The sequence below is a fragment of the Platalea leucorodia genome (assembly GCF_965183815.1).
Source record: "Platalea leucorodia genome assembly, chromosome: 4".
Classification (NCBI taxonomy): domain Eukaryota; kingdom Metazoa; phylum Chordata; class Aves; order Pelecaniformes; family Threskiornithidae; genus Platalea; species Platalea leucorodia.
Genome location: NC_138826.1, coordinates 14,389,045 through 14,401,873, shown reverse-complemented (window position 1 = coordinate 14,401,873; position 12,829 = coordinate 14,389,045). Strand labels below are relative to the sequence as shown.

The 12,829-nt window shown below is 43.1% G+C and overlaps 1 protein-coding gene across 3 annotated transcripts in view; it reads left to right on the top strand.

Moving 5' to 3' along the window:
• The window catches only part of SLK (STE20 like kinase), a 51,937-nt gene extending 40,674 nt beyond the window's left edge, over positions 1 to 11,263 (top strand). For all 3 annotated transcript variants that reach the window (XM_082308248.1, XM_082308247.1, XM_082308249.1), the window contains 6 exons: positions 944 to 1,073; positions 1,320 to 1,444; positions 2,438 to 2,626; positions 3,814 to 3,939; positions 5,537 to 5,650; positions 6,263 to 11,263. In XM_082308248.1, coding sequence (XP_082164374.1) covers positions 944 to 1,073; positions 1,320 to 1,444; positions 2,438 to 2,626; positions 3,814 to 3,939; positions 5,537 to 5,650; positions 6,263 to 6,409 — 831 coding nt within the window. In that variant the 3' untranslated portion in view covers positions 6,410 to 11,263. The remainder of the gene's footprint in view (positions 1 to 943; positions 1,074 to 1,319; positions 1,445 to 2,437; positions 2,627 to 3,813; positions 3,940 to 5,536; positions 5,651 to 6,262) is intronic.
• The last annotated feature ends 1,566 nt before the right edge of the window (positions 11,264 to 12,829 follow it).

The following is a 12,829-nucleotide window of genomic DNA, read 5'->3' as shown; positions in this document are numbered from 1 at the left end:
GTATAACAGCAAACGCTTCAGCTGCCCACCTTGGCTCTGATAAAACACTGCCGTCATCCTTTCTTTTGACCTTTATATCATGGTAGAAACATCTGCTTTAATTTCTTGTTCTTAAAGAGTGTGTGCGTGCATGCTTGCATGCTTGTAGATGCTTTCTCTTTTTTTTGATAGTTGCAAAGAAGAAAGGCAACAAGTATGGTCATGGGGCATGGAAGGGGGATTCTTACTACTGCCTGCTTTTCACGATGTGATGCAACAGTGATACACCCTGGGTAATGGGAAGGTGCAGGTGATACGGGGGCTGCGTCAGGCAGATGGCAAATCGCTTTGCGAGGAGCCAGCTCAGCTCTGGTGTGACAAGCTTACAAGTCCTGCAGAATAAATGCAGTTCCTGCAAAAGCCGTTGGATGTCTTCATAGCAGTCTTGCAGAACTCCCAACCTCAATATCTTTGCGTTCATGACAAGATAAACTACTCGAGATTGAGATGCAAATCTGAAACCCAACTGTGTAAATAAGTAGTCTTGAACTAATCATCCAAAGCAAAAAAAAACCATACATACTTTTATTTTCTTACATCCACGAATAATTAACCCTTGATATGATGAAATCAACTTTATATTGAGTGTTTGTCTTTTGCTAGCTTTTAACCTGCAGCTTGTTTTGAGGAGAGACGAGATGGAACGAATTGCAGATTTCTGGCTAGTTTGTTGCCTTTGGTCTTATTTCTGGAGGTGTTATTTAAACATTAAATATACTCTTACCTACTCTCTACGTAGAAAATACAAGAGATGCATAATTTTATAGCCGAAGCATGTTAGCTCAAATTTTCATAGATGTATTTGTTTTCATACGTAGCTAATGCTGAGAGAACTGGGAGTTTCATTAAAATGTAATGTGGTTAGAAGAACACCATTTAATTTACGTCTATTGGTTTTTACCAGGAGCAGGAATTTGTGCAGAAGCAGCAACAAGAACTGGATGCATCTCTGAAGAAAATTATTCAGCAGCAGAAGACAGAACTAGCCACTATTGAACGAGATTTCCTCAACAACAAACAGCAGCTCATGAGAGGTATCCAGCATCAGACTCTCTCTTTAAAAACAGACATTTGTGTTGTACTTTAATAAAAGAATAGTCTGTCTTAAATTTATGAAATCGAAGACCTTCATGACTAATCTAGAACTGCAATAAAAACATTTGCTGTGGAATAGCATTGTTCTTAAAATGCACTTGTAGGCCACTTCTAAGCATACATTAGCAGGTGCATGAGGAAGTATTGTATTGTATTTTCTGAACCAGCCTTTCTCTGTTTTCCAGCTCGCGAAGCTGCAATCTGGGAGCTGGAGGAGCGACATCTACAAGAGAAACACCAGCTCCTCAAACAGCAACTCAAAGATCAGTACTTCATGCAGAGACACCAGCTCCTTAAGAGGCATGAAAAAGTTAGTGTTGACTTTGATGCTTTCTTTTGTGTATTTATATATCTGCTTTTTTTATCAAGTAATCTTATGATCTCTATTGGTAGCTGTTTGCTCGCACAGGCAAGACCCACACAGGTATTTTGAAGCTGTATATGTTTTGCTGAAATAAAAAAATCTTAATCATCTTACTTTAATAACTTAGTAGTGTGTTGAAGTGTAAGTGGTCCTATTTTTCTCTTTTGATTCTTAAAAAAAAATCCAAACAACCACAACATCAACCTTTTTCTATTAAAAACACCAAATTCTGCTTGTACACCAAAACCAGTTTTGGCTTGTGTTTAAATAAATTACTCATTTACTTATTAGTTAATCATTCTGGAATTAAATGAGCAGAATGAAGTGGATTAGCTTTTGGGCACGTAGCTGACAACTGTCTCTTTATAGCTAAATCCTATAAAAGCCCAGAAGGCAACATTTATTTTCCACAAGGCATTTTGATTTTTATGGAATACACTAAACAGAATAGTTCAATTTTTGAAAATGTAAATCCAATAGAGAGAGATTATAGGATCTACTTGGTGACTGGAGCACGAGCAGCCTCCACTGAAGGCTTGTTTCTGTATGGTTTGGTTTATCCCCATAATGGTTGTTGATTTCACCAGCTTCTGCAACAAACCGACCCTTCACAAGTGCAGTAGTGGAAGTTCGGTTCCACAAAAGTTTCTCCCTTTGAATAACATAGACTTTTTAAAATGCAATTCAGGAGTTGAACAACCACTGGTAAATATACATGTATATTCATATGCATTAGAGAATTTCATCCGGGTTGGGCACGATCCAGAGCTCTCTGGAATAAGTGGAAGACCCCCTCCTCCCCATTGATATTGCTGGGGCTGGGACTGGTTTCTGTTGAAAGAAGCTGACTCAAACAGCATGCTTAGTGATGAAATAAGATGCAAATATTCTAACATAAAATAGTTACACTGTAACATTTCCATATGCTTAACATTTTAGGAAACAGAACAAATGCAGAGATATAATCAACGCCTTATTGAGGAGTTAAAGAACAAGCAAACTCAGGAAAGGGCGAGACTGCCTAAGATTCAGCGAAGCGAAGCAAAGACTCGAATGGCTATGTTTAAGAAAAGTTTAAGAATCAATTCATTAGCCTCTCCGGACCAAGATCGTGAAAAAATTAAGCAGGTAATTAATAAAAACAGTTTTAACAGTATAAATGCTTAATGTGATGTAAATGTGAGGATGGGATAGAGTGCACTTTCAGCAAGGTCACAGAGGGTACAAAACAGGGTTGATGCACTGGATGAGATCAGAGGAAGACATCCTTCCCCTCCACACTGGTGAAACACATCTGGAGTGCTCGGTGCACTGGTGAGACACATCTGGAGCACTGGGTCCAGTCCCGGGCTCCCCAGTACAAGACAGACATGGATTTACTGGAGCGAGTCCTGCAAAGGGCCTTGAAGATGACTGAGGGACTGGAGAGCCGTGTTACAGGAGGAGAGGCTGAATACCTGGGACACTTGGGCCTGGAGAAGAGAAAGCTCAGGAGGATCTTATCCATGCGTATAAATACCCAACAGGAGGGAGTAAAGAAGGTGGAGCCAGACTCTTCTCAGTGGTGCCCAGTGACAGGATGAGAGGCAGTGGGCACAATTCAAATGCAGAAAATCCCACTGAAATGTAAGAAAACACTTTTTTTAGTGTGAGGATGGTCAAGACACTGGAACAGGTTGCTCAGAGGTTGTAGAGATACTCAGAACCCAACTGGACAGAGTCCTGTGCAACCTGCTCTAGTTGACCCTGCTTTGAGTAAGGGGGTTGATCTTTGCAGGTCCCTTCCAACCTCAACCGTTCTGCGATTCTGTGAAATATTTTTAAGATGATTTGATTTTTGTGAGCTTTTGAACTAAAACTGTAGGTATTCACTCATTCTTGAAAAGGGAATGTTGTGAAGAGGTTTAGAGACTTCCTTTGTACTGATGCACCAAAGTCCCAAATCATGGTTTCATGTGGTGAGCACTGGAAGGATGAACAATCTGGAAGATAGTCTCCCGTAGCTGTATAACGCCAACCGACACTTGTAGCAACACCGCTGTGTCACTTGGCTTCAGAGGGAGGTAATTTCAGGAGTCTGGAAGTGAAGTGCGCTGTGTTTTAAGGAAAAATTAGAGTGCAGACAGAGAAATGCAATGATAGACAAAACTGTGAGGACATTCCCTTTGTAAAGAAAATAGTTGTTTAAATCCTTTAAAACCATTCTTTTTAGTTATGCTGTTCTGTATTCATTCTGTTACATACAGTTTTTTGAGTCATGTAAACTGTTGTATCTAGGGGCACAATATAAACCATCTTTTTATTTTTAATTTTAGTTTGCTGTTCAAGAAGAAAAGAGACAGAAGAATGAGAGACTGGCTCAGCATCAGAAACACGAAAACCAAATGCGGGACCTTCAGTTGCAGTGTGAAGCAAACATCAGAGAACTGCATCAGTTACAGGTTAAAAATAGATGATATTAAATAGATGAATTAAATTCAGTGGGAAGACTGAGGTTAATAACAGACGCGGGCGAAACAGAAACGTCTTTTCCTTCATTTTTACTGATTGGTGTAGGGTTTTTTTTTTTCAACTCTGCTTTCAAAGGCCTGCAGCATACTGCTTAACCAGATTCGTATGCTTACATCAATTAAGGAGAAATCATTTTACATGCAAGGAGAGTATGAACCAGAAGCAGATGATGACTTCTAGAATATCTGTCGAGTTCCCAGTGCTATTTTCTGTAGGCAACATTTCCTTTTAACCTGATTTTGCTGAAATGTCATTAATCAGAGCAGAGGTAGGCAGCACCAGGCGTTACCCACAAGACGTTTGCAGCAGTACGTGGAATGAGGTGGTTTTTACAGAGTACAGGCCGCTGTGTGTACTTTGAGCTTCTAGAAGGTACTTGGAAGGAATTCTCTCCTTGTGATAAGGAACTCTATTTTGTCCCTTCTGGTATGCACTTTGTAAAAGTTGCTGCTGTATACCAGAGGCCAGATCTCCTTTTCCACTAAATCTGCTTTTCCCCATCTCGGGGACACAGGGGAGTTGTAAAGCATTAAATGATTACCTGCTGATAACCTTTGCGTAGAGAAATCTTCCAAGGACCAATGAAGCTAGTTCTGCTCTGTTCACTTTCTTGCATCCTGTGAAAGCAGTCCCTGGCTATGCCACTAATACGCCTCAGTAAATCCCCAAGTACCGTGGGAGTCTTGTGAGAGTTTCAGCTCAAGTAAAATTGAGCAGATTAGGGCGACTCTGAGCTTCACCAAGAAACATTGGCCCGCAGCTGCACTCAGGTCTGGCCAAGGCCTTGTTATTTTTGTTCCTGTATTTTTGTACTCTGCATCAGACCCAGTTGGGACTGGAGCCCTAGAAACAAGAACATGGGCTTTAGAGACTGCCATTGCCGACTGCTCTTAAAAATCAAAGGTTTGATGTAGCCAAATGTTTAATGTTTTTTTTCTTACCATGCTTCAAAAGTCCTCCAAAAGTTAGACAGAGGCATGTGTGCCTTACTGAGAGGAATGTGAAGCAGCTGTGTGGTTTGATTATCCTTTTCCTTTTTGTATAGGGAGTTCTGAGGCTACTTCTGCAAGCACATTTCTGTCCTCTCTACGCCCCTTTTGTTAGTCTGAGCTCCTTGGCACTGAGTTGAAATATTTCCAAAAAAACGACCTCCTTTTTAATGTAATCGATTTTAATGAATTACACAAACTGTCTTTAGAAAGCAAAGCAGAAATGCTGTATGACCTTGAAAAGCATTATTAGGCAGCGAAACACCAGTTTTGAGTAACGCTGTCAGCTGCTGCCTTAATGATACTCAAGGGTATATTTGGATTTACAAGTATTTCTTATCTCAATTGGTTCTGATGGCAAGATCAGCTTTTGATAATGCAGCCTCGTAACATGCTGCTATCTTGTAATTATTCACGTCACTATTTACATGGAGTAAGCTAATTAAAAAGGATTAAGACAACATATGTCGCTGTGCAAATGTTGAGTTGCCTAATCTGAATTAGTTTCACATAAGGATTATCTTTATCTTGTTTTAAGAATGAAAAATGCCATCTACTGGTTGAGCATGAGACTCAGAAGCTAAAAGAGCTAGATGAAGAGCACAGCCAAGAACTGAAGGAATGGAGAGAGAAATTGAGACCAAGAAAAAAGGTAAATCGGAGCAGTTTATGAATCGGAAAATAATCAAGAGTTGGATCTAGCGAATACAGACATACAGGCAATATCGCAGAGGAGGAGAATCAAGCTCCTGTACAAAACTGCTATACTTCACTGAATAATAAAAGACGTTTGAAAAAAATGTGCAAAAGCTGAGCAAAGGGCCTGTGCAACAAAAAAGGCTTGCGTGTTATCAGCCTCTTATGGTGGTCCCTCTTACAGGGCTTGTGTGCATATTTGCATATAAAACTTCTTAGCTGGAGGTAAACCTGGTTTTCGGAATGTATTTCAGAAGCCAGTAGGTTACTACAAAAATTGAGTGCTAAATAACAGATAGAGGGTGGTGGAGGTTGGTTTTGGGGTTTATATTTTATTTTAAAATGGAAAGTGCTGGATTTTCACACAGTTCAGAGAGTATCCTACAGGCAGGTGATGTTCTTGGCTTGCTGTGTCTTCGTTGTCTTGCAATTTTGTAATGGCTAGGTGATTTTTTTTTTTTGTGATGGTGTGCGAAGTTACGATGTTACATCAGACGATATGTCACCAGTATAATAGGTTTCTTGTGCTTTGCCTTGTAATCCTGTGACAATCTGATTTTGGTTTTAGACGCTGGAAGAAGAATTTGCCAGAAAACTGCAGGAACAGGAAGTTTTCTTTAAAATGACTGGAGAATCCGAATGCCTTAACCCTTCAACACAAAGCCGGATTTCCAAATTCTATCCAATCCCCAGCCTTCACTCCACTGGGTCGTAACTCTGGGAACTGCTGTACGTTTTTTTTTTTTCATATTTGGGATTCTCCATCCTCATCGTCTAACCTGACTTAATCTGCGGTGTACATCAAAGGACCTAGCGCTTTTTGTTTTCAGTGGAGACAATCAGTGTCATGATCCGTTTCTTTACTTCTCAGAATGGAAGAAAAGAAAAAAGGTGTTGGTGTGTATAATGGTAACGTTATGTCCTTCAGCTGTTTCAAGAATAAGTGGGTTTTTTATCTCAGTCTCAAAAAGTATGTTATCTATGGTTTTGACTTTAAGCCTAAAATATTAATTATACTCTTTCTGATCACAAAAAAATGGTTTCTCATGTGAACATTTAACCGGTGTGATATTACTTCTGCTACTGTGTTTTTAAGTGTCTGATTTCTCCACGAGAGAATTCCACAACGGAAACTGCCCTGAGAGGTTTAAAAGGTTATAATGTTGAGCAGTGTCTTCATAGCAAGAACTGAAACTGATTACTCGGAACATGCCAATAATCGGAAAAATAAACCCTTCTGTCTAAACACGATTGGTAAAAGCAGAAGCCTTTGCAACTTCTTTAAAAAGAAACCTCTGGCATAAATTAAACTGAGCTGATCTCCATGACATATTTTGTCCATTAGTTCCATAATGCAATGGGGTGCTAGTTTAATTAATACAGTGCCTGAAACACTTTGTTGTGCTAATCCTGGCAACAGGACAGCATTTTTGTCATTTAAAAAAACGAAACTCCTTAGCATTGTTGTTACTGTACAATACAGAAGATTTCTTGCTGCTACTGCCGTTTTTGTTGTAAATCCTCACCCTAAAATATTTTGCACTAAAATATGTAAAGGTGAAAGAAATGCTAACTTTAAAATGCACAGTTTATTATTTTCCTTAGCTATTGCAGGTGGTTAGTTCTACAAATTGAAAAACTGTAGAATGTATTTTTTAGGAAGCGGTGTGCAAAGTGCACGTGGTTTCTCTAACTGTACCGGGAATGGGTAGAGCCAATTTTCTGTTCTTACCAAAGCCTGTTCGTTTCAACTCCATCAGAAAAGTGGAGGTGGATGGTCATATTTATAAATAACCATGGCTGAAGGCTGATTTGATTAGAAGTGTTAGATTGGATTTTTTTATTTTAGTCATTTTATAGAAAGATTTAAGTTAAATATTATAGACAAACTACTTTACGAAGCTGGGTTTTTTGCTTTTGTGTTGCCACGTACTAACATAGGCAGTTTTTATTTTTCAGGTTCATAGATGTACAATAAGTTATTTACCTGACTGATCTGCAGTGGAAAAAATCTGCAATGCTTCTCATATAGCTGGTAGGGAAATACAACTGTATTAGGTCACTTTCACTGCACTCGTTTTGGTGGTTAGAGTTTGAGTCGTATCAAGGCAGAATTATAAGCTGTACTTTGGTATGCTGGAGTTCAATTTGTAAAGTAGTGTTTGCTTTCTGCCAGTTGAGGCCTGACTTTCTGGTCTCCGTGGGTATCAACTGTAAACGTTTTGCTTTGCTAGCTTGCGTTAAACGTGCGCCTGGTGAACATCACGTGATGTTCATTTCATGGGAACAGTGTTGATGCATGTGAATGAACTCAAAAATTAACATAGGACTTTAATCGGATGTGGTTGAAATCTTGGATGCTGAAATCCTTGGACGTTGAACCTTGTCAGTGAAGACACTTAAAATTTACAGCACAGTAAAAAAATTGGAAAATGCATGTTTTAATTTAAATTTTGTAACTTTTTGATAGCATAATTACTTTAATAGCTAGCCTTAATTTCTGGCATTTTATTATATAAATGTGTATTGTGTACTGTTGTAAATTCACATGCCATATCTGTTGCTAAATGCGAAGTTCTTTAAATTGTTTATTTAGTAGGGTGAGACATGTCTTTGAAGGCCTTTTACTTTTTAAGTTCCACCATCATAAATTGACTGTTACTAAAATAACATTAAATAATCTTCATCTCTGTATTTAACAGAATTTGTTTGCAATTGCATACGAAGCAGGCTCAGTGCTTTACTCGGGGAGTAGAGAGGGAGGCAGATTTCCCCTTCTGGATTATCTTCACCTTCATCCACATTAAATCCTCAGAGGGAAATGTTAATCTCCTTACATTTTTGGCAGTTTCGGTGATAACTTGCTAATAGATATTGGCGCATACTGTTTACCTCTGTCAAAATCTTTTAAATCTTTTATTTGAAGATCCTTTTCACACAAGCCCCTGCCATCGGATCTCGCTGTAAATGGCACACATCAGTAACCGAGCTCTGTGGTGGAGGCAGGCATCGAACGTCGCGATTGAAGCCGCAGCGGCTGTTCGGGCAGGTCTCCAGGCGCGGAGCGCTGCTAAGCCGTTGCAGCCTTGTGAACCGTGCTGAGAATTGCTATCAAGCGTGAAAATATGTTTTTCTGGGGGATAACAGGAACTAGCGTGGGTACTTACACATTTAGACTCATAAAATTGATTTTAAGTATTGCAGAACATGAAAGAGTTGTACAACATTATATCAATGTCAGAAAATTCGATTCAAATTAATTTAGTCTCACATAGGCCTGGAAGAGATCTCCTGAGATACAGAATCCAATCTCTCTCCTGTCACATGTCACATCCCTTTAATAAAAGTTAGAAGCTCCATCTCCGAGGTGTATTTTCCTTAGCCAAAACAATGTACTTTCTTACCGAGTCTTTGGCAGATCTCATTTTCCCCACGTGCCCTTCAAAAGACGACCACAAATCAGTATTTGCTCCCCTTTGCGTTTTACTACATCATAAATACTGCCCACGGGAAAATGAACAAAGGCAGGAAAATGCGTGAATTGCAGTGCAATCTATTGGTTGTCCTCCTGTATTTACAACCGATTCTCTCAAAAAATCCTGCCTGCAGGCCCACGGCCTCTGACAGATTCGGTCCTCACACCTTGTTCTTCCTGAGCTCTGAAAGCCGATGTCAGCACCTGCTGAGTCAGCTTTCCCGGGCCAGGGCCGTGTGCGTACGGGACGGTGGCTCGAACGGTGACTAGAAGGCAGCTCGCTCTTTGCAGGATCTTGCGCTCCTCTGCTACGGCAGCAGGGCCGGGAGCCCGGGGCGGTCTGGCCCACCGAGCCTCGCGTGGTCTTGCCGCCCCTCTGCTTTTAATGGGCTGCTGCGTCGGGAGTAAATTCTGCACCTCCGCTGAGCGGGGCCGCCCGCGGGGGCCCGGCCAGCCTCTGTCAGCCCCTGCCCTCCTCCGGTCCCAGGGGAACTTCGCTGTTTACTCGGTCGAAGGGGAAGTATTCCAGCGTGTGTTTTCCTCTCTGATTCCCATAAAACAAATTTGTTTCTTTTTCCAAGCACTCTGCTGAATCCATGAGAAGCACGTAGGCATGAAAAGAGAGGCTGTCGGGGTTGGTGTGACTGATTAGATATATCCTGATTTTTCTTTGGAAGGTGTTAACCGACTTTGACACCTGCGCTCAAATGCAGGGGTGGCAGTGCCGCACTGCCCCGAGCAGCGCCATTCCCTCAGCCTGATGTTTCACATCACTTTTAAAATCCTGATGTTCATTCCCAGCTGCGTCCTTTTTTTCAGACAAGGCTTTAAGCTAAGATCCTTTTAAAATTACATTCATGGGTATTCAGTATCTAATCAATCACATGGTTTAAAAAATCATTCTTCTGTCCTAGAGGACTTTCTCTATTATAACTCCCTGCTACTGGGTTTTTCTTCTTAATAAATGGGGAACTTAGCACCTTAACCAAGACAGAGCCAAGCAAAGCAGTGATGTAATTACGTTCATCACACCACAATGTCTCTTATGACGGCAGCGTCACATAGGAATTTTAAGTTGATTCTCCGCCTGAAACAGTACCTGTCTTGCAAGACGTGGTACATGAAAGATTTAAACAAATTCGGGCACTTAAATCTGCTTTTAGGTAGCCTGATTTTCAGAGCTGCTGAGTCGCTGCAGCTCCTGGGACCTCTGAAATGCTCATCTTTGCTGAAAACCAGGGCACAGGCTTAAATGCGCAACTACGCTCGGTGCCAGTTGCTTCTGCTGAAGCACCGCTTTTTGGTGCATCTGCCCTGGGGGAGCGGGGCGAGTTCTGGAGGGCAGTGACAAGGTGCTCATCCGAGGAAAGGGCAGGGGGGAGGAGTATCGAGGGTGGTCGCTATGGAGATAACTTTCTGCTTTTTATGTTAGCATTTACAATCCGGTCATTTTACTTCAAAAATCTACTTCTGGATCTCAGAAACTTCCTCGCGTTGATGTGTCCACGCACATTTCCCATTCCCTGACTTGCGCTGTCGGCTGCACAGCAGATACGGAATGAGGGCGGAGAGAATGAACCTTCCTCATGCCCAGGCAAGCCAAGGCCAGGATGTGTCTCAGTCTTACAAAGGATGATGAGAACAGATAGAGGGAAGGAGAAGACAAAAGAAACTTTATAGTGTTTGTCTACAGTGCTTGCAGAGCTTTTAGTTGTTCTCCATCCCCTTTCTCTCGCCTCAGTCCTCACATTTCATTTCTGAAGCTGCTTCTGCGCTTCTGGCATCAGGGCGGTCTGGGATAGAGCGCGCGAATCTGGGGCGCCTCCGGCCCCGCGTTGTCCCCGCCGTTTGTTGCGTGTTTTGTGTTAACTGCAACCCGAGTTACTTTCGCCTTACAGAAAGCAACCAAAACTCATGAGATGGATGAGCGATGGCTAAGGGTCTCTGTGTACAGCTCACGGAAGTGAACTGGCGGTAGCAGCCACACAGCAGGGTTTTTTTTTGTCTTGTTTTTAAAAGTAATTTGATTTCATGGCTTTCTGTAGAATATTGTAATAATTCTGCTGTAAATACAATAAAATCAGAGTTTGCTGAGATGGCCTCTGCTTTGTTCATGGAAAACTTGCATGAAACACAAGCAATCTGTGAGTGAAGGGCACAATTTAGAATTTTTAAAATAATTGAGTGTAAAAAGCACTTAACGTTGTGCAATGTGCGGCTCCCTGACTGGAATAGCTCGGGGCGGGAGTGCGGATTTAGCACAAACCCAAAAGGCTGCTGTTTGCAGCGGCTGCCCTGCCCTGCCCTGCCCTGCCCGTGGGAGTTCAGCGTGGGGTTGCAGGCGCTCCGGTTCCTGCCCCCCGGGCCGCGGGTCCCCGGGCCGCGGGTCCCCGCTCAGGGGCAGGCGCAGGAAGGAGGCGCCGCTGCTTGGCAGCGGAGCCCCGGAGCCGCGCTCCCGGTGCCGCGGGCCGGACTGCGAAGCAACCGAGTGGTTGTAGGGCTGCGGTGCCCCAGGCCGCTCTCAGCCTGCCCCGCAACACCTTACCGTGGTCCTGAGTAGTTCAGGGACGTGGAAACAGCTGCTGCCCTTAAACATGACAGCAAATGCTTCTGTTGTTGTTGTTTTTAAGAGAGAATTAAAAGGAAATGTCTCATCTCGGCAGAGCCGGGTGGGGGAGCGTGAGTCACCCAAAGGGACGCAGGCTTTACTGGCAAACACCGCAGGGTGCTGTGCTCTGAAAGCTGACCCCGTGCACACAGGCCTTTGCTGGGAACTCTGCTAAGCAATAAGGTGGGAAGAACACCAAAACTTGACGTTGCTAACACTGGAAATAAAAAGAGATGATGGGTGTTTACACCTGGACTGAAATCCAGCAATTCAAGCAAAGTTGTTTTGCTGTAAAGATGAGCCACTGACCTGCCTTGGCCAATTCCTGGAACTGAAGGAGCACTTGAGTGTGTGCACGTGTGTGTGCATGTGCACGTGTCTGTGCATGCGCACGTCTGTGCGCCATGCCAGGAGCTCCGTAAAGCCGATGCGGTGTCACGCACGCGGTGGCCAGGCACGGTGCGAGGGGCTGCCGGCTGCCCTGGCCGCTCGCAGCCCTGAAACGCCGGCCTCCGGCAGGCGGCACCTCGCAGCTCAGCCGTCACCCAGCCGTCGGCTTCCCCACCCCAACGCCGAAACACTTCAACTCTACGAGCTACCTCTGCCTCGCTGCAAGGAAGAAGACGACGGCTGTGGCACCCTGGGACAACGTGCTAATGGCGCCTGCTAACGTGCCTGGACACCGCCAACGCCTGCGAAGCAGCTCGGTGTCTGCCTGGGTCACGCGCCAGTGACGAGAAACAAGGCAGCCGCCACCGAACCCCCAAGGTGCGTCTGGCGTGGTCACAGCGAGGCGGGCGCCGACTGCCCAGTGTAACACTGACCAGGCAAGCTTGGAGTGAAAACACACTTTAATTGGGCTGTTTACATTAAAAAATTGTTTCCCCAATGTTTAAAAAACAGAAAAAAAAATACAAAAATATTTTAAAAAAGATCAACAAATTAATTATGTTCAAAAGTGCTTCAGTTCGGTCCCTGCGCACGTCATGTCTCGCTGTGCTGCTGTGAACAGGCATCGCAAAGCACGTGCTGGCCCAGGCCCCCTGCCCAGG